Consider the following 26,656-nt stretch of genomic DNA (forward strand, 5'->3'; position numbering starts at 1 on the left):
AGGCATGAGCCAAGTGCCATATTCAACCTTGTTATGAGAGCATACGTTTCATATGCATCTTAGTTGAATCTGTGTTCCCATTTTCACCAGTCTTTACATGTTCGCAAAACCATAGACTGAAAGATTCTGAATGTTTCATGAACAATCCACATGGAAACTTAATTGTCATTATACTTGTCTGTTGAAACGCCAGCGGTCATCTCTAAATTAGTAGGTATACTTTTCGCCTCTGTAAACGTGAAAGGAATGTTATGCCTATCAAAACATGAGGAGCTTAGGAACAAACATAAATTTCTAAGCAAATATTGGGATAAATTTAGAGAGATTGTTTATTCATGCAGATTAGTAATTTTGTTACAAGTGAAATCGACATAATATGTTTTGATAAATATTTTAGGTTATCATTCCCAATATGTGGGTAGGCGCGATTCGCACTAATTTGAAAAAACCGTCACTTCTAGCCGAGCGGACGTCAAATGTCACGTCACAAACTTGTAAGCCGCGATGTGCTACAATTTCGATATCACGGTAGATAGCTGCCGCGTGTCATCCGTCACGTTACGTCACTGTCACTAGCGTGCCACTGACACCTGTCAACCTCACTGACACTTGCTCGTTACCACGTGCGCGCCGCGGAAACGACCGATCTAGACTGAGATGTAGCCTACATCCCACGCTCAACTCTTGGAAAATAAACTAGTAAAATAAAACTGCCATTGTGTAGCAAACAGGGAAATAAATCAGGTGGATATTACACAGAAGGGCGAATATGACTTCACTAGGAGCGTTTTTGGATTATTTACGCCTTTAAGGACAAGATAAACTAGCAATACAAGGCGGGAGTTCATTAACTTGTATGTTTTGTTTGTGAGTGGTGTGTACCAAATAGTTAAGAACCTATCTGGTTTGTTAAGAGAAGGTGGCGATTGAAAATAACGAAGTTAACTTTCTTTGAAAGCATTAAAACTTTGTCTGATGAACTCTGGATGTAATCTGTAATCAAATCCCATGCAATGAAATATTCTACTTGTAGTTTTACATTCGTTTTTTTTTTAAAAGTAAATAAAGTTAGCTTTGTAGCATTTTTTAAACAATGCACAAAGCTATTAAAAAGTTGTAGTATAAAGCTTCCAAAAACTTCCGGTCCAACATTCAAAACATTTCATGGCACTGTTACAAGTACTTACAGGAAAATAAGTAGCAGTTTGCATCCCATAGTTATACTCTAAATTTAAGTAGTCTTAATCATATATTTTCAAAATCTGCATGCCGGTTCTAGATGAGCTATACACGTATCTTCCATAAGACTCTCTGAAATTGAAATTGACTGCACAGCCCATTTTCTGACTGTATCTCCTGAAGTTATACCAGGAGGGTGAAAAGTGGGCCAAGCGTCGGCGACCACCATTTTCTAATATTGTCTTTCGGTTAAACTTTGATTGCTTCCTGTGTGTTATGGGAGTATTCTTTATTGTTATTATCGATCATAATTCATAGACGGGAAAGGGTTTTGTTATGTATTGTTCCTGTGGGCGAAAATATTGAAATTGGAGTTTCAAAATTTACAAGTTGGTACAGATTTACGGAGGCCTACACCTAGCAGTGGGTGAATACAGGTTGAATGGATAGATACAGATTTATTTGGGAATGTGATTGAGTGAGTAATAGGTGAGTTGGGATAGTTGTATGAGAAGTAGGCCGGTGACGTGAAGTAAATAAGGTATAGAGTATAGAAGGGAGGCATAGACAAGTATTACATTAAGTGAAGGAAAGTGAAAGAGTTAAAGAGTGATAGAAGGTGTGAGAAGAGAGGAAGGGCATAGAGCGTGACGATGATTAGTAGAAGAACGTTGTAATTGTGCTCGCAAAGGGAAATAAAATAACCTTCTTCTTTTTTGAAGTCGGTTATCAAGTGATATCTCACATTTATGGAACAAAATTAAAATCAATTTTAGTAGAGTTGGTCTATGCAGAACCACAATTTCCACACATTTTAGGACAATACCTGTATGAAGTGTCCGACTTTATATGAAGAACATAAAACTTTCAACGGCTTTAGTCATTCCTTTTTTATATCATTAAATACCATTTAATCTCAGACTAAGTCAAAGGAAAGTAGCTACTTTTTCAAACGAAACGAAGTGGATTTATTTTCTGGCCTAGATTGGAGTTCAAGATTAATAGCCTGTGGATACCACTTACACTAAAAAAATATCTCAATACTCTGTTTCAGTATTTGTCAGATGTGCTCGAGAAAAGGCACCTAAGAGGTGGTCTGACACCCTAAAGAAGATGATGGGCAGCAGCGTGCAGAGAGCGGTCCACGCAGCATATAGCCGTGTTCAGTGGAAAACCATAACATGTGGTCGCGATCCTCAGCAGTGAGGGAACGACGAAGAAGAAGAACTTCCTAGATATCAAGATTTAAGCTAAGTATTTTATAGGAGGCGTAGTAGAACGCTTGCCTCTCACTTTGAGATCGCAGGTTCGCATCCAGCCCAGGCCTAAACCAATGATTGTCGAAATTTGTTTTAGAATTCATGTCGCTTTTGTAAAAAACCGGACCAGTCAAATCTTGTGAAAAACGAAGAGAGATGATGATTTTTATAGGAGAAACTATTCAGGAACCAATTAAAGAGGCTGTGTAAAAAAATATGTAAGTATTTGGATGAAATTAATGTAATGTACCTGTCTGTCTGTGTCTGTGGTGTCCGGAAATAATAAATGTTTCTTTCTTTCTTTCTTTCTTTAAATTGTTGCGTTGTTGCATAGTAGCTTCTTCTTCTTTCCGTGTGGTTTGTGAGCTGACAAACCTCAGCAACTCTGATGTCATGGTTACTACAGGGCTACCAAAGGCCTTGATATGTAATGACTTCGTAGTTACGTTTGATATGGTTGATATGTAATAAACTGTTTTTATTCTTATATTCACATTCGAGTATGTAATAGTGTTTACTTGTAGTTTAATTTAATTTAACTGTTACTTTTTAATTTTTTTTCTATTTTGTTATTTTCTCTTGACCATGACTTTCCGGAGGTGGAGGCAAAGATATTCTTAGTTTAGGCTCCAGGATCTAAAAATATTACTATGTATTTTTGTACAAGAAAATAAAGATTTTATTCACTTACTTAGAGTAGTGAAAAAAAAGATACCTATAACATGAAATAACATCGAGAAGAACTTAACTGTTAAGTTTATTTCAAAACGATAAACTACAACGCAGTATAAGCTCTTGTAACTTAGCTTCTTAACTCTATAAGATATCAAATTTAATTACTTCTCTTTGGTACAAGTGAACTATGAACTTTGTAGAGAAATACCTAAATTACACAGACTAATAACTATCTGGTAGTTTCTACCGTTTAGCTCCGTTTATTGTATAAGGTTTCACGCGAGTCTTAAATGAATTCTGCGCTAAGGCGATTCACACAACACGGATTTTGTAGCGTTGCTTCGCGCTGCGTGGCAGTGCGGTGCAGTGATGTGCGTTCCCGAGAATATTCCCTAAGTGGGAAAGTTCACGTTGTAAAACTCTTTAATAGTAAAGACACTGGCTGCTTTTCTTTTTCAAACTGTTGTTTCTTGTACTCTGCTCTCATCTGTCTAAAGGTGAGGTAATGAAACTCTTTTTACATACCTAAGTATATGAATGAACCCGGAATGCCTCACAAAGGCTGTGTTTATTTAAACAACTAAAAGTTAGGAGCCAGAGTAGTGATATAGGTATCTTGGAGGTCTTTTAGCAGAGCCAACGAGCAAAGAATCATATTTGAATTATGCTTTCATTCACAACAGCATCACATCTTAGGCTGTTGTGGGTGGGGGCATGAACTGGATATGATTTTTAGACAGTCTTGTTCGATGGGGCTGGCATAACAAACTTTGTTAAAAGGGTACGGCACTGCTGCGGTATTCGTCTGCGGATTACATACTCGTAGTTACATACAAGTCAGTGCGACCGTAGAACCGCCTCACCACCAACCGCATCGGTGCGTGAGAATCCCCTAACTTGCGGCTTATCACAACAGTAAAGTTAGAAAGAAAAGAAATAAAAAAAGTGTTTATTATTAGAGGACGCCCCAGTAACAATACAAAAATATCATCACCTCCCTTGCATTAAGTATCCCGTTTTTCACAGAATCCGCTTACCTACTAACCTGAAGATTTGATAGGTCCGGTTTTTTACAGGAGCGACTGCAGATTAGGTCACAATGTATGTGACAGAAATACATTTTCGGATGTACCGAAAATGTATTTCTGAGCAATGTGGGTTTCCTCACGATGTTTTCCTTCACCGCTGAGTGAGAATAATCATTTATTAATCCAAACATGAATTCGAAAACAAATTCGACAATCATTGGTGCCTGTGCGGGATTTGAACCTGTGACCTCAAAGTGAGAAGCAAGCATTCTACCAACTGGTCTACCACGGCTCATTGACAATACTAAAACATTAAAGAAATAAAACTAAAATGAAACTCTAGAAATCAAAAACATTTTTTTAAATGAAATTAAATAAAGTTTTAGAAATGGGCTCAAGAAACGTATTGTTGGTAAGTATTTTTTTTAACAACATCAACATTGCGCCAAAGCTGATGTTTACGGTCGCTGGCCAAAAACTTACATAAGCTGTTGACTATTTCCTAATATAATTATCATGACTACATAACGAAAACCTTGTCAACATTTTTTGTATATCGATTTGATGCATTTGCATTATACTTAGTAAATTATATTCTTTGCAATTCTTATCATTCATTTCTTCAGAAATTTGGAATACTCAAATGAATTTACAATTATTATTATAGTCGTAACAACATAAATACAGTGTTATGTTGTTATGACTCTAATAGTAATTATAAAATGTTGCTGTCAACTCACATACAGATACGTAACAACGTGAATAGATTACGTATCTTCATGTAATCGTGTCATGTTTAATTAAGTATAATTATAACAGTCTTCTTGAGGAGCTCGGTGGCGCAGCGGTAACCGCGCTCGGTCTGCGATTGTTGAAGTTAAGCAACTTTCGCAAAGGCCGGTCATATAGGCCGGCCGGATGGGTGACCACAAAAAAAAGGTTTCATCTCGAGCTCCTCCGTGCTTCGGAAGGCACGTTAAGCCGTTGGTCCCGGCTGCATTAGCAGTCGTTAATAACCATCAATCCGCACTGGGTCCGCGTGATGGTTTAAGGCCCGATCTCCCTATCCATCCATAGGGAAGACCCGTGCCCCAGCAGTGGGGACGTTAATGGGCTGATGATGATGATGATAACAGTCTTAACATAATTAGGGACATGATAGTATCTTTAAATTATGAGCCATATTTGTCTGAAGACATAAAAATAAAACTTTCTTCAGTGTTTGTTGTCCTTTGTGACTCCATCATAGAGCGTTTCAGTACATAAGGTATGTATATACTATGTACTAAGTGCAACCATTGCTAGATTCTTTTCTATCTGAATAAACATTGGCTTGAAACAGATGTGAACTCAATCTGCAGAGTATGGTGAACACACTTCTATCTTACTGGATCTACGATACACAGAAATTCCAATGTGGTATATTATTGTTGAAGTTAGTTTGGTTATTTCCATTCGCTATGTAAATGAATATGTGTTTAAATTTAGAATTTTTCTTCAAAGCTTTATAAGTGTTAGGACACTTTTTACATAAAGTGATGATGAAGGATTCAACAAAAACGGACCTTGTTTTCTGAGGTGAAGATACAATAGTTCGGTAGAAAAATAGGCGCAGGCAATAGGAGCAAAACGCATAAGCATACTACTAAAATGCCTTAAATAAATTGTGAAATTAGTCACTTTTAAAAATTAAAATTTATGTACTTTAATATTATATTATATTTATTAATTATTATTTTTTATTATATTTTAATATACGAATATAACTTTGGAACCAATAATAACCTACAATTCAAACATCAGATCAACCCTTGCTTCACAGAGTTTTTAACGCGTTCGCACTCATCACGCCAACAGCTCTTGATATAATCTACCAAGATATCTTTACCGCGTAAAACTCAGTCAACGTCACCCCTTACTCTTATATTCTAGGTGTTAAAGCCTATAATTTTCTACGGAGGGGCGCTTTCTGTGAATGTGTTTTAATGTTCTGTGTAAAAGCTCATTGAAAAGCGTCTGAGAGTCTGTGTTGAATCGTAAGCCGTCTGAGATTATTTTTATCCATAGTTTCACTTATAAATCAAATCAAATCAAATATACTTTATTGCACAGAACTAAAATTTCAACAATCAGACATAACACATAAGTAGTAGTAGTGTAGTAGTATTGTAAGTTAGTATTATTAGCAGTATTAGTATTGTATTGTTCAGTATTATTAATTATTGTTTATAAACGTAATTGGTTCAAAATTTCCGTTGAGATAAAGTTAGGTGGGCTATTGTAAAATTGAAAATTCATCAACAAATCGTATTAGAAGTATCTACACAACTTCCTCTGGATGGATAATCTGATTCTGAACAAGTCAATCTTACATTTCGGTACAATCTAGTCAGTCCAAACAAGACATGATAATACTTTTTGGTCAGGTACTGGGATAACTCTAAGGAGTCGAAGACTATCCATTAATAATGGACCATTATAGGGCCGTCTGATAGTAATATGTCTCATACCAAAAGTCTCTCTCTCTCTCTCTCTCTCTTTATTTAAGAGCTGCGCTCTTGTCGGTGGAGTAATCGCCTCCATTTTCATTCATTCATATTTTTCAAAATTCTATCAAGCAGATTTTTGAGCTAGCTCTTAGGGTTATCAAGCCTTCTCCTAAAGCCAATTTTAGGACTTTTAAAATAAACGAAACTAAATTCTAAACACAAACCCATTATGAATTATAGCTCGATAAATTGTCGAACTCTGTAAATAATTTTCAGTTGACTGTCGCAACTAGGCTACGAACACAACGATACTTTATAAGAGCGACGCCACACGAACAGTTCCACTCCATTGCATTGTCGCCACGGACTGCCAATTTTCATAAAGAGACCACAATAACGAGTGGGCAATAATGTCGTTATGATTTAAATGTTAAAACGATGGAGCGTCACGGTTCCGACGTCGCAACGGATCAACAACGTATCGTGTGGCCTAACCTTTACATCGCTAATGTTCTCCGTTAGCGTTCCAATTAAGCTGAAACTTTTACTAGAAGTGCTTCGGTTCAATAACTCAACGGTTGCGACTCGAACGTTTTGCAATTTCACCTGTCAATGCAGACTGTAGACTGAGTTAGAGAAATCATGTTCATTCCAGTTTCTTAAAGAGTATCACTATTTACTATATCTAAAATGTTTTGGAAACTACATATATATGTAGCAGGCAACTTGGACTCTTTCATATCTATTACTAGTACGCTATGGTGGCTCCACCAGAGTCGTGGCAGTAACCAGATGCAGTGGACACCATGTGATGTAGCATTATACAACTTGTCATAGCGTCACCTTGGTATCCTAGTGAAATAATTACACACATAATTCCGTAATACGGGGACAGGAGAGCCTAAAGTCACCAGAGCATGATGTAACGTAGATTTTCCTACCAGGGACGTTAGACTGCTGGTATTCAAGTTGTATGTAGGTAGGTATATCAGTATGTAAATCGTCTTTTCTATTTCCAGATTTTAGAATACCTTCAAAACAAAATAAATCAATGGTGTTGCTTTGAAGAAAGTGCCAATCAATGTCATACGTGCATGTTCCGTGTCCGCTTGACTGTGAATAAAAATAGAATTTCTCGGTAAGTTATAACGCCTGCCAGTTTAGCGATGTGAAAGATTTGATTGCAGCTTTTGCTATTGTAGATCGTGCAGGCGTTGTGAATAACTAGCGACTACCTGCCGTACATTTGAGTATGAAAACAGTTTTCAACTGGTATAAAAATGTTAATTTTATTGTATTGATTTGTAGGATAATGTATTGGGTATATTCACACGTTATAAGTCACTCCCGTAATCTACGACTGAGTGAAGAGGTTAAACTACAGGTCATAATGAAACAACCCACAAGCAATATCCAGGTATATTCCCTCAACATAAAACAGTAAAATGATACTCGTAAACAAAAACATCCCGTCTGTATCCCACTAAAGCACGCATCAATTACTTTCATGAAATTCTCAGTATCCGCACGAATGAAATTCACAGACGGATTCAAAATCCGAGTGCAGCCTTCAGTGAAGGCATTCAGACGACTGAAAGCTCAGTAGGGCGGAATACCGCATTGAAAAGTCACCTATGCCTGAATACTGTGTACGTTGAGTCGTTGAATTAATGCCTGAAAGGTTAGACAGGATTCTTTACTTGCTTTTAGAGAGGATAGTTTCGAAGAAGTCGATATTTAGGATGTAAAAAAATATTCTTCACTTACTTTTAGGGCCATATTGCAAATGACTTTGACAATTGACAGTGGCACGCCTCCTTACTTCAATTCCGTATATTTTTTTATCACTGTCACCGTAACTGTCAATTGTCATGATCGTTTTCAACTTGAATAAGGCCTCTGATGTGGGGCAATCAGGGGGTCAGTATGGTCGCACCTTCAACAAAAAGTATGCAATGTACCCCTGGGGGGTTAAAAAGACCATACCGAAGCGACTCCTTTAAAAATCAATGTTGCAATTTGACATTTGCGCATATGTAAGTGCTCAATGCACACAAGTGTCAAATAGCAATATTGCTTTTTTAGATTGTATCTTGTTAGTAGCGCAACATCATGAGCGGAAGCGTTTATATGACTGCATAAATTTTGTAGTGTTGTTTCAATATTCGACAATCATTGGTTTGCCAATGCAAAGTGAGAGGCATGCTATCTACCATCTGGTCTAGAGTGTCTGTTCTATACCTACGTGGTATTATTTTTTATTCTATGTCCGGACATAATTATTTCTGCACTACCGCTTGAATCTGTTACTCAAATCCTGATTTCTATCCATAAAAAACTTCTGGTCTATTTTCGACCACTGAACTTCAAACTTCCACATGCAGCAAAGTTTTCGTTGCATTCTTAATCCATTAGCCCAGTAAGAGTTGGCCAGTACAAACTTATTCGTTGCAATTTGGTGCGGTTACGTAAACCCAGGATTTGATATGCAAAAGCGGCCTCACTGCCTCGAACTTCACTACCGACTTGTTTCACCTGACGTGGGGTGACTATGGATTGGGGAAAAATTAGAAATTCGTTTTTAGTTATTCATGCTGTGTAACTTTGTTTACTTACCTTTATAAGTAAGTAGGTATATACCTGGGAGGAGGAGCTCGGTGGCGCAGCGGTAAACGCGCTCGGTCTGCGATTGTTGAAGTTAAGCACCTTTCGCAAAGGCCGGTCATAGGATGGGTGACCACAAAAAAAAAGTTTTCATCTCGAGCTCCTCCGTGCTTCGGAAGGCACGTTAAGCCGTTGGTCCCGGCTGCATTAGCAGTCGTTAATAACCATCAATCCGCACTGGGCCCGCGTGGTGGTTTAAGGCCCGATCTCCCTATCCATCCATAGGGAAGGCCCGTGCCCCAGCAGTGGGGACGTTAATGGGCTGACGATGATGATGAGGTATATACCTACGTAAGTAAGGTTCATCGTATCAACTTTAGGACAAATATGAGGGGTGTAAGTAGTCTAGTTATCGCGGATATAAGGTCAATGACCGGCTTATAAAATCTGGTGTCAGGGTTCCTGTTCGGCTACCAATGGCCTCTGAAAGGGCCCATGTAACAACTACATACATATTAATTGATAAAAATGCCTTCACCAACTCCCAGTGCGGTACCAAATATTAAGAGGTAACCTAGCTATACATTTTAATAATTTTATTAATATATTTATTTAAAAACGCTAAGTAAGTAATTACTTGCTGCAATCCAATTATGTCTATGGAAACTGAAAATTTTATCAAATACCCGTTTATTAATTTGTAGGAAAAATTCAAACGAGACAGACTTAATTGAAGCACTGAATGGAAAATTTATTTTTAATCTGTTGCGGTATTTTATAAAACGTGTTCATAGCTTCGCTCGTAAAATTAAAAAAATATAGTTGCATTCTTTCAACGAAAATAATTCTTTGATATTTCGCGCAGTTTAATAATGCGGAAGCTCTTTATGTGATAGAGCCATATCTCACTAGGACACCATGGTGGCGCAACTATGCAGTTAAGGTAAGTAAGTAAAATGTTTATTCTTCATAAAAATACAGAAAATATTGGTACAATGTCTATATACCTGCAGTCGCGGCGCCTTAGTTGAGAGTTTGATGATTTACATATACTTTTTTATTATTATTAATAATGAATCCGCGAACAGATCCAGTATGTTTTAAAGAAAGGTCAGGTGAAGAGTACTCTAAACCATCGAGCATGCATGAAGTCTTTGATGAGAGTGGAAGAAGCAAAAGCGGTGTGTCAGGGTCGTGGTAAGCGGGATGCCGTGGTCTCTGCCTACCCCGTCGGGAAATAGGCGTGATCTTATGTACGTATGTGATATTATAACACCTTCCAGAATTTATCTTTATTAGCCCGAAAAACAAAAAAGAAATACTGAAAGGTTGTCCCCGCTTCAACTGAAAAAAACTGTTCGCGAACGCTTCCGTTTTCGGTAGCTTTATTAAACACCAGATGGAAAGCGATATCCTATCACGATATAGCGATACCTATCACATTAGTCTAACAGATAGCCGGTAAGGTGTACCCACACACTAAGTAAATACCCACTTAGTTCATCTTGGGATGTAGGTATGTACTTTTTTTAACTACCCCAATTAGGATAAAGTCGCGAGCTTACGTTGTGGACAGCGATAAAACACACACACACACACACACACACACACACACACACATATACACACACCACATATAAAACACACAAAAACACACATAGAAACTTTTTATTTTTCCGCATCTCGTTTACGCAAACTATCATGGCGACCGTACCAGCCAGATATATCTACAGGGCGAAGAAAAACAAGTGAGTTAGTGGCCTGAGCTCGGTAACACTGTTTTAGTTGCGAACTCGAGCTCATTAGAAGTTTCCTTTCGGCTATACGGGTTGGAAGCTAATCACGTTATCCACCTAATTACGCTTAATTTCGTTGTGTTTTAGTGCGAAAGTGTTGTGTTCTTTTATTCTAAGAAGTTGTTCTTTGTTTTGTTTATAGAGTAGCAAGATGTTTTCTTTAGTTTGTAGAAGAGGAACGAAGTGTAGTTCGCTTGTTGGGTAGAAGCGATTTATAAAGTGGAACAACGCAACGGGAGATGCGAGAAGTTAGTGAATGTTTGACTGTTTAGTAGCTTGTAGGTTTTATTTATGGTCTCTGTAGCTAGATACATGGTATTCCAACTACCAAATACACCTAGTTTTACAGTAGAGCTCTGTAGTTAAGTGTTTTCATGATATTGCAGTTATATTCTATCATGACTACTGTGGAGTAGAAAAAATACCCTTCATAATGGTGGTAATGGGGGTCGGGAAGAAGAGAGGAATGGCGATTACTCCACCGACAAGAGCGCAGCTCTTAAATAGAGAGAGAGGGAATGGTCGGTACATTCTGAGCACTCTGCAAATTCTAATATTATAATATCCCAGGCCGCAGATTAGTTGATCCTTTTACCACGTTTGCAAGACCAATTCCACAGAGATGCGATGAAGGAAAATCCAAACAGCAGACTTGCCTTAAACCCCTTGCGAATAAACAATTCTTGGAAGCAAATCAGGGAACACCAGTCACTGCTTAAACGGGGATCAAATAAATTCAGCGAACACGCCGTGTAATTGTAATGTACCTTTTAACAAAAATACGGTAAAATATTCGGCGAAGCATTCTGGAATTCGTATCGAAAAATAATTCCCTATCACGTACAAGCTAAAATATTCGGGGACATAAACACAACCGGTATTTCGACACAATACATTGGCTGTATATGGTTAACACACGAGCTTAGCTGTTGGTCAACCGTGTTTGGGACATATTTTTATTTAAGGAAGAAAGACAATTATTCAAAATGAGAGAACGGAGTTAAAAAATGATATAAGGAAGGCAAAGGTTAATGAGGGGCAAGGGACGTACTTAAAAAAGGTTAGGTGCGGGTAAGCACTTCGTGAAATGGGTGTATTAAAATGATAAATGAATGTGTAAGAAGTAACAAAAGTATGTCTGGACTTTTGAATGAGTATTACGTTACCATACCCAGAATATTATGCTTTTATTTAATGGAATATTCAACATGATGCCCTGAATATACCATATATGTATGCACGTTATTTTCTAATAGCTTGAGACTCTCTACCCACTCCAGTGGGTATTGCGTATTAGATTATGTTATTTATACTTCCTTTATTTTATACTATAAGATTCTTAGTATATCAGAATCAACTGTGGTTTGTTCTCCATTTCCCCTAACAGTGTGTATCACTGCATTGTTAAACCCCGAACCTCGCGACAGAATTTTGTTTATCTGTCTACGTTAAAGGCGGCTTTGTCTACAAAGGCATGCGATAAAATGGGACGCATGGCCTACCGCCCCCAACGTAAAGGGTCTGGAATAAAGGAATATTCCTGATTCCAGATACAAGTGATTGATGGTTCTTATCCTACTCCTAGTTTGTTTCGCAGGGTCTAATCTCGTGTTTAGTGGTTCAATTTATTAGCGTTGTTGTTAGGAACAATAGCTCGAGAATCATATTTCGGATACAAATATGCTTTTCGTGGATTATCTTTTGTATTATGGACATATTTTTTGATTATTATGTAGCAATTATACTTTCCAGAAGGAAAGTATAATAGTAGTAGTGTAGTATAATTTTCATCGAGCCATTGCTGTAAGGTAAAAAAAATTGCAGCAATGGCTCGATGAAAATTTGCACGTAATCAAGAGGTAAATTAAGAGGTAATGATAATTTGGTCATATGTATGATCATTGGAATGTAAAATTCTTATTTATTAGAAATTGTTAGAACAAAGTGAATATTTTCCATGATAGATTTATGCCTATGGACATTTTACATCGTTGAATCGTCAAAAAATTTTCATATAGGTACAATGATTTGACTTTGATGAAGTCATTATCAGGTCAAGGATTTAATTTTCTATACTGTAACATAATAATTACCTACAATTATCGTATATGTCGTTAAGCTAAGTTTGCGTCTCAAAGCTGTAAAAGTATCACTTGATTTGAAAAAGTACCAAGACAATACTAAGTGAAACTTACAAGTTGTCGTTGTTTCTAGTTATAACATAATTACGTAAACAAGTTAAGAAAGGAAACGATACTTTCAAGTTGTTGTAGGTAACGCCGAGTTAATAGAAAAGTTTGTTTCGCACCTAGCGAATGTTTTTTTAGGGCATGGTTTCACTCAGGCGTGATGACGATAAAGCGAACACGGCGAGAATTTTTAAAATATTTCAGAAACTTTTTTGATGGAAAAATTCTTCAACAACGATTTTGTTTTGTTCAGTTTTTATTTCAATGATCAGCTTCATTCTAATCGAAGCGAGTTCAGATTCAACAGACGTTTTTTTGCTACTACTAATGTGATTGGTTCGTACGCTTTTCTCTTCAGCATTTTGTTAACGAAATATCGATACTGCAGACTTGCTTTTGGTGTATTCTGCGAAATATAGTAGTCGGACGGATCGATAAATTGTCAGCCGCATTCAATACACATAATAACTAGACGTAGCAACTGATAGTAGTCTAAAGATGAAACATGAAAATAGTAACTATAGTACTTGTTTGAAATTTTCAAAATACGTATTAATATTACTAAGGTTAATACTCACATGAAAAGCTCCTCTGATGAGAGGCCCGGCTTGTCCAACGTAAAGCGTAGAGGCAGAATCGAAGACAAGTTCTAAGGGATTCCTTTTGACGGACACGGTATCAAACTCATGGCAATTCAGAAACAAGGTAACGTTATCTGTAGTAACTCTTAAAGCAAACCGAGTCCATTTCTTAGCAAAAGACGGGACAACAAACGACGCAATCGTTTGAGACAAAGCGTAAATGTTAGCATCTGTATATAAAAGAGATATATTTGTCAGCCCGGGACCAGATGGAATGAGCTGTACTCCCAATTGTACCACAGTTTCTAAAGGGTTTACTACGGAGAATAAGAATCCTCCATCTTTATTCGCGGGTCGAACAGTAGCGGTTATTGAGTACTCAGCGTAGAGTTTTTCGGGCATGAAGAGTCGGTATGGGGATTTTATATCTGAGCCAGGTTTGAGACCGTAAGCCGGGAAGCCGTCGAGGCCTTCGTCGAAATATTGGGTCTTAGGGTTGCTGAATGGTACTCCAATGGCGTGCAGGAGGTCGTATTCAGGAACATCTGAAATGTAGAAGAACATTCAATATTAAAGTGAGTTAGACAAATTCACAAGGCCTGTGTGTCTAGCCAAAATGATTTTCACATTAGTTAACATTTAAAAACATAAACTGATGAAAATAGTTCACAGGATTCACATCAAGCAAATCACGTGATATTTGTCAATGTACGTAATTTGCAAGGCACTTAAGTAAAAAACAAAAGCTATGGCTTGGCGTTCAAAGTAGTTACTACAGGTCATACTATGCCTACTAATCTACAGAAATATACTTGTAAATAATATAATATATCTAAGTTATCAGAGGCACCTTGCTATAATTTTCGGTATTGGCGTTGGATAGGTTAAGTTGGATGCAGGTTGGATGGTTTCCCAATCAATAGGTAAGTTTTTTATTAGCAAGTATCAGTAGTATCAAGTATCAACTAAACTGACTTTTCATTGGTATAATTTATCTGTTTGGAAGTTTCTAACGTCCATCATAATTTATACTCATATAAACGAGCATGAAGAATCTATCACCACTTTGAAGTAATACTTAGTCTTTCGTCATTATGTATGGTGCAACTCTTGAAATACCAATTGGCTTTCATTTAATCATAGATCGTAAAATTACTATTAAATTGCTAGGTTAATTTTCCTTCATAGATAGATATAGTATATATAATACTTTATTGAGCACAATGGACACAAGATACAGAAATAAGGACTACAGGTACAGAAAGGCACAATAAGCGGCCTTATTTCTCATACAGCAATTTCTTCCAGGCAACGTTTGGGTACAAGAAAATTTAAGCAACATAATTATTTAAGCAATTCGGTTTGATAAAGCCTATCTGATAGGTTGGGATGTAGGAGGTAATCTTAGAAACTAATCACTCGGATAGGGTTTAAAAATAAATTGTGAAATGCTAATCTATAAATAGAGCCAGACTAAGATAATCACAAAGCGATTTCAATGTTATTTTTGGCTTATTTATGAATTATAACTTAACAACTGTACGATGTTTGAACATATTTTAAGTAAAACATAGAAAATTCTTGTTTTGACATTTCATAAAATGTACCTGATATTATTTGACTACTTATAAGTAATATAATAATTATGCCATCTAGTCTATACGCTGCTAATCTTAAAGAAACGTAAACTTCTTACTAAAGAGACGTTCCCTACTAAATATTCTCACACCCGTTGTGCTTTTCACCTAATGAAACTATTCCGGCCAAACCAAAGCATCTCGAACGATTATTCCCGCACTTAAACCCGGGATGAAACGTGAAATTAAAATAGAGAGCGATTCTGCAAACGACGGCACTTTTCATACGGATTGTGTGGGGAAGGCACAATTAACGCAACGCTGTACGCTTTGTTCGCTAAATAGCACTGTTAAGCTCGGTTTCTGGAATAGGGACATGCGGGTTTATGGGACATTGTAATTTTACGGTTTTACACTTTACATTTGTATACGTATTCTGTGCATTTTTCACGTCATTAACACAGTTTTTGTGTGTGTACGCAACTTTGTTAGTGGTGAAGTGAGTCGGTTTAAAATGCACCCTGTTTTTTTAGACTAACTTAATTTGTACGTAATACGTAAGTAAAATTTGAAATATAGTTTGAAAATTATCAATAAAAAGGTAGAACACATTTCTTTTAGAAATAAGTTGTGCTTTTTGTCTATCTTCGTATTGGCAAATTGTGTTCTGTCTATGACTGTGTGCTATAAGCAATTAAATATAAAACAAATAACAGCACATCATCCCAATCATTAAAAATTTCGATACCAATTTATTTATTAGTAACAACATACACAACTTCATACATATTCATCAACAAACACTACCACCAACCACCCACCCACTACTACGTATATACTTGCCTGCAACTATACTACATGTATTATACATACATGTATACTATCTGTATTGGTTGCCTGGAAGAGATGTAACTGATTATAATTGTTTATTTTTTAGTGCAATAAAGAGTTCTTCTATTGTATTATACTTTAGTAGAAATATTGATTTTTCGAGTCATTTTAAAGTCTACCTCATCGAATTACCTACTTATGCAAATACGAAAGGCAGACATTTAAATCTTTCAATCTTTGTAGCGGAACTAGTTGTCCCCGACCCTAATAGGGTTATGGATTGCAGTATCTGCATTTGCAGGTAATGATTTGACAGTTGAGTCTATTCGTATTTGTGAGTGTAATTTGCATACGTTATACGGTATTATACGTCGGGGAAACTTGAAACTTGAAACGCAAGTCTTTGGTTTATGGTGACAGTCTTGAGAAACTGCCAAAGTTGATCTGTACCGCAGTTTGGTTTGGCAATTCGTATCTTATACTAGCAATCTGACTTCGACTGGGTAAAGTTGAATACATCGATCCCCGCCACCTATTTTGACACTGTCTCACTTAAAGAAGAATTATTGACAACTTAATTTATCGATCTTAACCGTAAAAACTCTACACAAATTAGTCCAGAGATTCTCGAGAGTGGCCTGAACCTAAATTCTTCTTCTAATCTATCATGTGGGTGATAAAATCAACGATCAACCTGATCAACTTGATGATGTCACAGCCTGGGTAATTCTAAGCGCATCTATAACTACATCTTCAAATCGGATGGATAGCTATTTTGTCTCCAATGTAAACTGGCGTCCTAAACAAACTTCCACTTTGGCAATTACATTCGAACTCACGAGAGAAAAGTTTGAGGACGCCGTTGTCAGAAACAACGAGGATACTACGCATTGATATACATAGTTAAAAGACTATGAAGGAGGTTGGTTGGTTGGTTGTTATGGTTTGGTATATTTTTAGTATAAGTATATGGATTATATTATATTGAGTATTTATTAATATAGTATGTACGTATAGTATAGAGTATTTATTATGTTAACTTTATTTTTACTTTTAGGTATTTATTTTTTATTGCGCCATCCCGCATCCAAGTTTGTAAATGTTTATTTCCTTTTGGTGGTTGCCTGGAAGAAATTGCTCTAGTTGACAATAAGGCCGCCCAAATTGTACTGTATTCATGTGTTATGTCTGATTGTTTAAATGTAGTTCTGTGCAATAAAGTATATTTGATTTGATTTGAGTTTGCGTACTTCATACTGTGAGTTACAAAGGGATCTTACCTATAGTCATCATCATCATCATCACAGGCCTTTACATCTTTATCAGATGATTGAAACAGCGTTTCTGTGGCCGCTTTTAAAATGGCTTTTTTTAAAAGCTGCCTATAGTCATAGGATAAAGAATAATACTACGCACAGTACGGCAACTCACCGCTCCCCACCAGTGGCAGAGCTTGGTTTACCTCACCTCCCTCGGTCTCATTTTAGTCTTCAAACGTATGGGCGTCACATTTCATACACACAGATGCGCGTATACGGCCTAGTGCAACTGTTTCGAAGCTGACTCATTGCGTTGCTTTTCAGTTGCTATACTGCAATTAGGGCTTCTCTATGTTTACCATCAGGCGTAGTTGAGCCAACATACTTGGCCAATAGGTATATAAAAAAGTGTAGTGTCTGTGTAAAACGAGGTTTTTGTATGAAGTATCAGGGGTGTGTCTAACACTAAACACTTCAGGACCCCGATACCGACCCTGCCGGGGTGGTCGACGATATCCCTCAATCAGCGCTTCGATGCGGGTCGATTAATTCTTTCAAACATTTTTCCTCTCAGACGCCGAGCCGAGGTTCGCGCCCAGCTGTGCACCCTCAGGCCTGTTGTCTTAAACGTTGTACCGGGTGAGAGCCTTCGTAATGCCATCTGCGGCAAATCTACAATAAGTCACGTCAAAAAAAAAAAGCTATAAAGTAGTCTAATTTACAATATATTTAGTGCAAGTATGGTACACTTATCATGTCTTTCAAAACTAAACAAAAATGGAACGAGCATACAATGTTAACAATGGCAACTTTAGTTCTATTTTTACCTACGTCATACAAAGACATTAATGACTACTTAGCTAGGATAGCTTGAAAAATAATTCGTATTGATCGTCCGCCTGGAGCAACGACCGACGGACTAGGGCTATAATTTGCATTTAAAACTACGTGGCTTTCTTCCTTTCCATTTGCAAAATTTATTGATACTAGTTCTTTTGTAAGTGCAACCAAGTGAATTCTAGCGTGGTTTTTTACTATCTCTGCTTTTAATAGTTTGCTGACGCGCAATGTGCCGGTGAAATGGCTTGAAGTATATCATTATGAAATGTTTGTTTTGAGGATTTTCAACTTACTAGGGACTACCAGGCATGTGATACAAAACCACACGATAGAGACCTACTTGCTAAATGATTTTTTGTGTCGCAGATGGAATTAACTACTTGGCCGGACAACTGGGGAGCGCTGAAGGCTCTCACCCGGTACAACGTTTAAGACAACAGGCCTGAGGGTGCCCAGTTGGGCGCGAACCTTGGCTCAGAGCGTCGTCTGAGAGGAAAAATATTTGTAAGAATTAATCGACTCGAGTGGGTCGATAGCGATAAGCGCCGATTGAGGGAAATCGTCAACCACGCCGGCGCGGCGGGTCGTTATCGGGGTCCGACTTTTTATTAACATAACATAGCATCACGCCCACGCCTATACAGGTGATACCTCCAGCGTGTGGGTTGTGAGGTGGATTATCAACCTCAGCAACCCTGGTGTCAGGGTTATTATTGAGCCGCCAAAGGCCCCTGACATGGCTCATGTAACGATTACTCCCTTACATCAGACTCACACATCATGTAACTACTACAAACTTACATCAGTAAGTAGTGACCGGGACCAACGGTTTAACGTGCCTTCCGAAGCACGGATCGGATTGTCCTTTCGGACAATCAAGTGATCAGCCTGCATTGTCCTAACCAAACTAGGGATCACAAAGTGATTTTTGTGATATGTCCCCACTGGGATTTGAACCTGGGACCTCTGCATCGTGAGCCCAACGCTCAACCAGTGGACCACAGAGGCCGTTATACCCCCAATGAAGTAGGTAGAGGTGTTTAGTATATACACGCAGCTACTCCACACAATATTAAGATACACAATTTTAAGGCTTGACTTGTTCGACTAATCTATAAAAAACATATTTTTCTTACCATTTGGATATTTAGAAGGTCCGTATAACCCATCGTTGGCCAGACACAAGGTTGCGAAGAAAAGGACTAGAAGCCAGTTGTATCTGAAAAGAAAAGCATTTATAAGTAAGTATTATAATAAAAATCCTTTTTGTATTCTGCAGATTAATAGAAATACCTAAAATACTCCTTTTACAACATGCTCTTTAAGGCGATTTTCATACGACACCGCGCACCGGAATCAGAATTGTGGCGTCTGCAGTGCCTCGGGTATGTTTGCGGACGCGCAGGTAGATGGCTTTCACGCCATACTCCGCAAACGGTGCGCTGCGACGCACTGCAGAGTGCGTGCTAGCACCAACAGCATCCTGGCTGTAATAGCTGATAGGTGGGACAGTAGCTTTATAAAGCACTGGACTCATCAGCATTTAATTTTAAGCGTGTGCCATTATGGTGTTTTATAGCTTTTAAGTATTTTCTTTCTTGTATTTTAGGTTATTAAATATGGATATAAATTTGTCCGAAATTTATATTTTATTTTATTTATTTTTATAGCTCAAGTCGACCACTCGTGTCGACCACTTCTAACTCTAAAATCTATTAACAATCCTTTTGCGATCATAGTTCGCAACAACTTAATAATGTAATATTTGTTTGCTCTTAATCGTTATCCTCTTATTTAGGTAAAATGGTTGGCAAGGTCGCATTGATTATTTTGTATGTAATCCGCACACACAAATACCACCTCGCCACGCAGTGCACCGCTAGAAAATCCGCGTCGTGTGAGAATCGCCTTAATAGGATAGTTTCCCACTAGTCAAATCAGTTACTTTTTACTAAACGGCAATACACGAAATTACTATTATGAAAAAACAACCCGTTACGTCGTAGAAAAACGTGACAAAATGTCGAACTTATTATTATTATTTTTTTTATTAATATTCATAAATAGAAAAAAGAAAACTTTTTTTTACCTTTAGATCTGTCTTTAATTAGTAATCAGAATTTCATAATTTATCTTTTTCGTAGGAAACTACCCACTTCATGTTCATACAAGAGTCCCGTGTTTGATACTATAAATAACATCTGAATTTCAAGTCAATGAAATCTTGTCATATCGTACTTAACAGCTATTATTTTTTAACCGACAGAAGTAATCAATTTATAGAATATGTGAGTAAGAAATGCCATGGGTTTTATCAACGACTCTGAGAAAACTGAGGCCATAACATTATGAAGTTTCGCAACAACCAATCAAATTAGTCGACCACATGGCCTACAACGAGAATCCTAATTCACAAGTCAATAGGTCTCGTCCAAACCCTGGATCACCGCACCAAGTCAACAACCCTCCGAATTACTGTCTCCTATCCTACAGATTCGCCAATAGGTCCTATCAATTAAGGCTCTCTTCACCCTATTCGTGGCGAATGGGATCTGAATTGCAAATCAGGACTTTTTTCTTCCCATCCAATGTACGATCTAAATGGATGTAATTGGAAATTCAACGCCTCTTCAATCGCCTGCCGAAGTTTGCAACTTGGTCATCGCAGAGAAGATGCTCTAATTATTGATCAACTAAAACTTAAAAGTTCATAGTCGAGCGAAAAATGTATTTAAAAATGCTACAAGCGAGACTTTTAGCGATATTACCGAGCCTTTTTAGGGTTCCAGAACGAAAATAGAAAAAAAAAATACAGCTTTTACATTATCATCTTGTCCGTCTTTATATCGAAGCGTTCCAGTCGTCTTAGGGCCATAATTATATTATTATACTAGACAATAAGGTAGCGCGGCTGCGATAGTACAATAAAATGTATGCAGTTGTCGCCTGCCCTTGCGGCACGGCGTCAGCGCCGCGAATTACTATATCTAGCGTTTTGACCAATAGTTTTGACGAAGTCTGTCCACGTAGATAGTAGGTATTCGCTGCGTATAATGGTCGAAACCCACGATATAATTAGCTCTGCGCGCCATTATAAACGCCGATAAGGCTCTTCAACTATCACGTTTGTCTAACAGAAAGCTCGGTGACGTGTGAGTACTTAGTTTATCTTGCGATTTATGTACTTTGACTACCCCAATTGGTATATAATCGTGAGCTTATGTTGCTTAATTTTTATTTTTTGCTTTGTTGCGCTATTATGGCGTCCTAGTAAACTAACGACGCTAGCGACGTATGGCTCTGCAAACGCCACGAAAGATTACCAGAGTTTGTTTATGTATGTATGTAGCTTGCCGCGAAGTCTCCTACTTTAAAGACGGTATAAATCCATAGAGCCGTGTTTACTTTAACTGGGTCAAAGTGCATCCTCCTTAAGCTTTTGCAATGTACCCGACAGCATTTCATAATATCTCATAACGGAATTGCAATAATCGGACGTGGGTGTATAAACTTGGATGTTCGCTTCTTTATTTAAAAATGTAAAATAACAGCACGTATTAGGCACCTTCTTATATAAGATTTTTTTTTATTGGTGGCATCGAACCTTAGGTCTTATATTGGCCAGAAGTCCCATTTTAATCCCCACTGCTCCAACCCCCACTGCTCCATTCAACATCATCAGCCCATTAACGTCCCCACTGCTGGGGCACGGGCCTTCCCTATGTATGGGTAGGGAGATCGGGCCTTAAACCGTCACGCGGGCCCAGTGCGGATTGATGGTTATTAACGACTGCTAATGCAGCCGGGACCAACGGCTTAACGTGCCTTCCGAAGCACGGAGGAGCTCGGGATGAAAACATTTTTTTTTTGTGGTCACCCATCCAATGACCGGCCTTTGCGAAAGTTGCTTTACTTCAACAATCGCAGACCGAGCGCGGTTACCGCTGCGCCACCGAGCTCCTCAATTAGAAACATTACTATTCTTTATTTTTAATAAAATGTTATAATATGTATATAAAGTTATAAAGAAAAATTAAAATTATAAAGTTAAGTGAGCCGTGGTAGCTCAGTTGGTGGAACGCTTGCCTCTTACTTTGAGGTCGCAGGTTCGAATCCAGCACAGGCTTAAAAAAATGTTTTCGAATTTATTTTTTAATCATAAATGATTATCACGTAATCAGCGGTGACGGAAAAAGTCGTTAGGAAACCCACATTCCCAAGAAATGCATTTTAGGAGGTATATGACCTAACCTGTATTGGGCTGGTTTTTCCTTCGCGGCGCGGGTTGGAAGGTCTGACAAGCAGTCGCTTCTGTAAAAAACCGGACCTGTCAAATGTTCAGGTTAGGTAAGCGGACTCTGTCAAAAACGGAATAATGCTACGGAGATGATGATATAATATAATGCTCAATATGAAATATGGTTATGTTAAATAGTGCATACCTAATCATCTTTCACCTATTCCATTAAACTTTGACCCTTCAATTTCCCGTATAAATAATGCCTCTGATGGCATTAACTTCTTGGCTGGAGTTGAATTCTCACGATGACTTGAAAACCTTATTATAACTTTATACTACCTAAACACATTTTATCATACCTTCCTGTCTAGAATATCTTTCAACATGTCTTAGGTAATTGACGGTTGGCATTATTAAGTACTTAGTATTTCATTACAAGCACTAAACAACTCATAACTATTGGGAAATATTATTATTTTATGGTGTTACACGTTGTGACTCATGTATTTTAGTAGTTAAATGATGCATGGTATAAAGGAAATATAATACTTAGAGACCTCAGAACAGAAAATTAAGAAAAAGTAAATAATTTTGCATAATTATATATTATATACATCTTGTTTGTTACGCAATAACTAGCTAAGTGGTACACTCTTTTAACATGTATAATTATATACTTAGAGTGTTAGTGACACGGTACCGAATATTGAGGGTGGGAGTGGGGGATTCAGCTCATAATTCAAATCAAATCAAACCAAACCAAATCAAATCGAATCGAATCGAATCGAATCGAATCAAATCAAATCAAACCAAACCAAATCAAATCAAATATACTTTATTGCACACAACATACAAAACAAAACACAAATGGATGATAGATACAGTACAATCTGGTATTCTGAGTTATATCAAGTGTAGTATTCCACCGCCAAAGTAAAGAATTTGTAACAATAAAATAAACACAAAAAAATATGGATTTTGTTTAAATATCTGAGCTTTTTGGCGGAAACGGGAACTGGACAGTTGTTGTTGTTTCATTGAATAATCTAAGGCCGGCTACACACCTTCAGTTTTAACTGTGCGTTTTAACTGTACAGTCGAACTGTACAGATAAATCGTTAAGTGTGTAGAACAAACAGTTGAACTGTACAGTTTAACTGAGATCTAATCAAAATATGAATAGATAAATCTGTACAGTTGGAACTGTACAGTTCAAACTGAGAGTGTGTAGTCGCAGAAACTGCGCAGTTTCGTCAGTTTTGCCCAAGTGTCGTCGAGTGAGCACGTATTCTGTTTCATTATTTTGGGTGTGACTAAATTAAGCAAATGCAAATAAGTTTCTTCATTCATTCTTAAATAATTATTATAATCATCTGGAGAAAATCTGAGTTCTTTCAATAAATTATTATGCGTATACTGTTGTCTCAGTAATAACCAATGTTTACACCACATTTTTTTCCTTCTTTGTTTTCTATTTTTCAAAATGCACAATAGTCCAATTATTGCCACAACATCATCCGATGAAGTCATGTTTATTCCGAGAACGTGCGACTTGCGAGAACAGATTATTTGAACTGAAAAAACTATCGTGTGTAGGCACTAAGGACATCAGATTTAACTGAACAGTTAGATCGTACAGTTAAATCTGTACAGTTAAAACTGAAGGTGTGTAGCCGGCTTAAATAATTAATACGAAGGGGTGTTTTGTGGTTAATGACCAAAAAAAAAATTCGATCACCGAATGGCGTGGCTACACTTACGCCATATATTGATGCCGAAATAGCGATGATAGCGAGGGTCCCAACATCCTTAAACCTAAAACAATCAGACCACTCGTGACCGGAGAATGAATAGCAAGTCATATTAATAACAGGATAATATTTCTAATATCCTCGGAGAACAATGCAATTTACCAAAAGCTCGATTAGTCTGTCTAACCGTCTTCAAGTTGTGCTGACTGATTGGTCTCGCTGAGTTTTGGCCCTCTATAATTAATTTAGTTCCCGACTATAGCCATTCAGCCCATATCTAGGGCAAGGTGATGGATAGCAGAATGGACCCCTATCTCGTTGACATCTAAATGAATTCAGCGCCTATAAATACTGCTGTAAATGGCTATGGTAGAATCTATTCTGAGCTTGTTAAACATTAATGTTGACCAGCATTGTAAGGTAATAGCTGGGACTACTTTTGAGTAAGGTAAAGAGCCTCCATGGTTAGAGCGTTAGGCTCACGATGGTTGGCATCGATTCCCGATGGGGACATTTTCGAAATCAATTTGTGAGATTGCCCTTTGGTAAGTTTGCAGACTTGAATTACTTGATTGTCCGAAATAGTAAGATGATTTCGTGTTTGGAGGGCACGTTAAGTCGTTGGTCCCGGCTATTAGCCATAAAACACCGCAGTAGAGCAGCGTGGAGTACGACTATGCTCCATACCCTCTCCTGTTGATTGAGGCCTGTGCCCAGCATATACCTACATATAAGCTGTTTATGCTATTATTATGTTATGTTGGTAATTCATAATAATAAACAGTTGACATCACAATTCGCCGTACCTACTAAGTGTCATCATCATACGGTCTTGTCGATGAAGCATTATCCATTCTTGTCTCTATGTTTTATGTACCTAATTATGTATGGAATAAAAAAGGCATTTTTTTTTACTTTAAAATTAAAACTGAGTTCCAATTACAAAAACAGAAACGTATTCATCCAAATCCTGTAATAAAGACTAATTATATTATTCTCTATTGCACTAATTCAATGCTACTTTATATCTCACCAATTACTCAAAAAGTAGTAAAATAAAGTGACTATAAAACGATAGTAACTTTCACTATTATAACGACTACTATAAGTTTAGTACTATAGTAGTGAGATAACAAGTTGAGGTCTTAATTAATTTATTGACGTAGCTCGGCTTAAGGTCCAGAGAGAACATTTATCAAATCGCTACTGTTGATTTGAGAACTCATTTTAATCGTTTAAATGGAACGCGTCTTTGAGACGCCTTTAAATTAGTCGAGCTGTTGCAGTGTTGTCGACCTCCATAGTCCAGTGGTTGAGCGTTGGACTCACGATCCAGAGGTCCCGGGTTCAAGTCCCGGTGGGGACATACCACAAAAATTCCTTTGTGATCCCTGATTGTCTGAAAGTAAGATGATCCGTCCTTCGGGAGGCTCGTTAAGCCGTTGTTCCCGGTTATTACTTACTGATATTGTAAGTTATTAGTCGTTACATGAGCCATGTCAGGGGCGTTTGGTGGCTCAATAGTAACGAGACCATGGTTGATGAGATCGGGCGTTGTCCTCACAACCCACACGAGTAGAAGTACGATAGCATCCACCAGTAGCGCGACCACTTATGACGCCCACAATAATACCCGCGGACGTGGTCCACAAGGTTCGCGTCCAATTGGGCATCCTGAGGCCTGTTGACTTCAATTTAGTATCTGGTGAGAGACTTCCGCGCTCCCCTTTTGTCCGGCCAAGTAGTTAACGACATTTGCGGCAAATCTACAATAAGTCAACTAAAAAAAAAACGACAGCATCACGACTCATTTTTAAGTTAGTGGAATTCCTTTAGTACTTTTCGAATTAAAGTTTCTTCTCACTAGAAAATAGTACAGAGAAGTTTGTAGCGAAATTACGCTTGTCGAACGGAAATGATCGAACGTTTACAGTGGCACTGTTTGGTAGCTATATTTTGAGATCGTCCGAATGGAATTTAGGGCACAAAAAAATCTACAAATTTTTCTTTCTCGAATTACTCTGGAAATAACAAACAAAGAGTTATTTCTGCAAGATGACTTAGACAGAATTAAGTAGTCAACTTGTAAGATATGCAAAGGTTGATAGACAGTATTCAAAATAAGAAGTTCTTAAATCAAATTTACCTAAAGACAGTAATGACAGTAGTGCTGTATGTAAATTGTTTACTTCATGAATAAACACAGAGGCGAAATGATTGATGCAATAAAAAGATCTTTTCCTCTTTTTTACCTAAGTACCTAACTTAAACGATTCATCCAAGCCAATTACCCGTAGTAATATCAGTACACAGTACACAGTAAACAGCCTCCGTGGTCTAGTGGTTAGAGCGTTAGGC

At 37.6% G+C, this 26,656-nt stretch overlaps 1 protein-coding gene across 3 annotated transcripts in view; it reads right to left on the reverse strand.

Moving 5' to 3' along the window:
* The window catches only part of LOC126372851 (collagen alpha-3(IX) chain-like), a 209,622-nt gene that overhangs the window by 78,240 nt on the left and 104,726 nt on the right, over positions 1–26,656 (reverse strand). For all 3 annotated transcript variants that reach the window (XM_050018763.1, XM_050018762.1, XM_050018765.1), the window contains exons 2-3: positions 19,444–19,526; positions 13,798–14,345 (exon numbers count right to left, since the gene is read on the reverse strand). In XM_050018763.1, the coding sequence (XP_049874720.1) occupies positions 13,798–14,345; positions 19,444–19,526 (631 nt within the window). The remainder of the gene's footprint in view (positions 1–13,797; positions 14,346–19,443; positions 19,527–26,656) is intronic.

Source organism: Pectinophora gossypiella, chromosome 14 (assembly GCF_024362695.1).
Source record: "Pectinophora gossypiella chromosome 14, ilPecGoss1.1, whole genome shotgun sequence".
Lineage (NCBI taxonomy): Eukaryota > Metazoa > Arthropoda > Insecta > Lepidoptera > Gelechiidae > Pectinophora > Pectinophora gossypiella.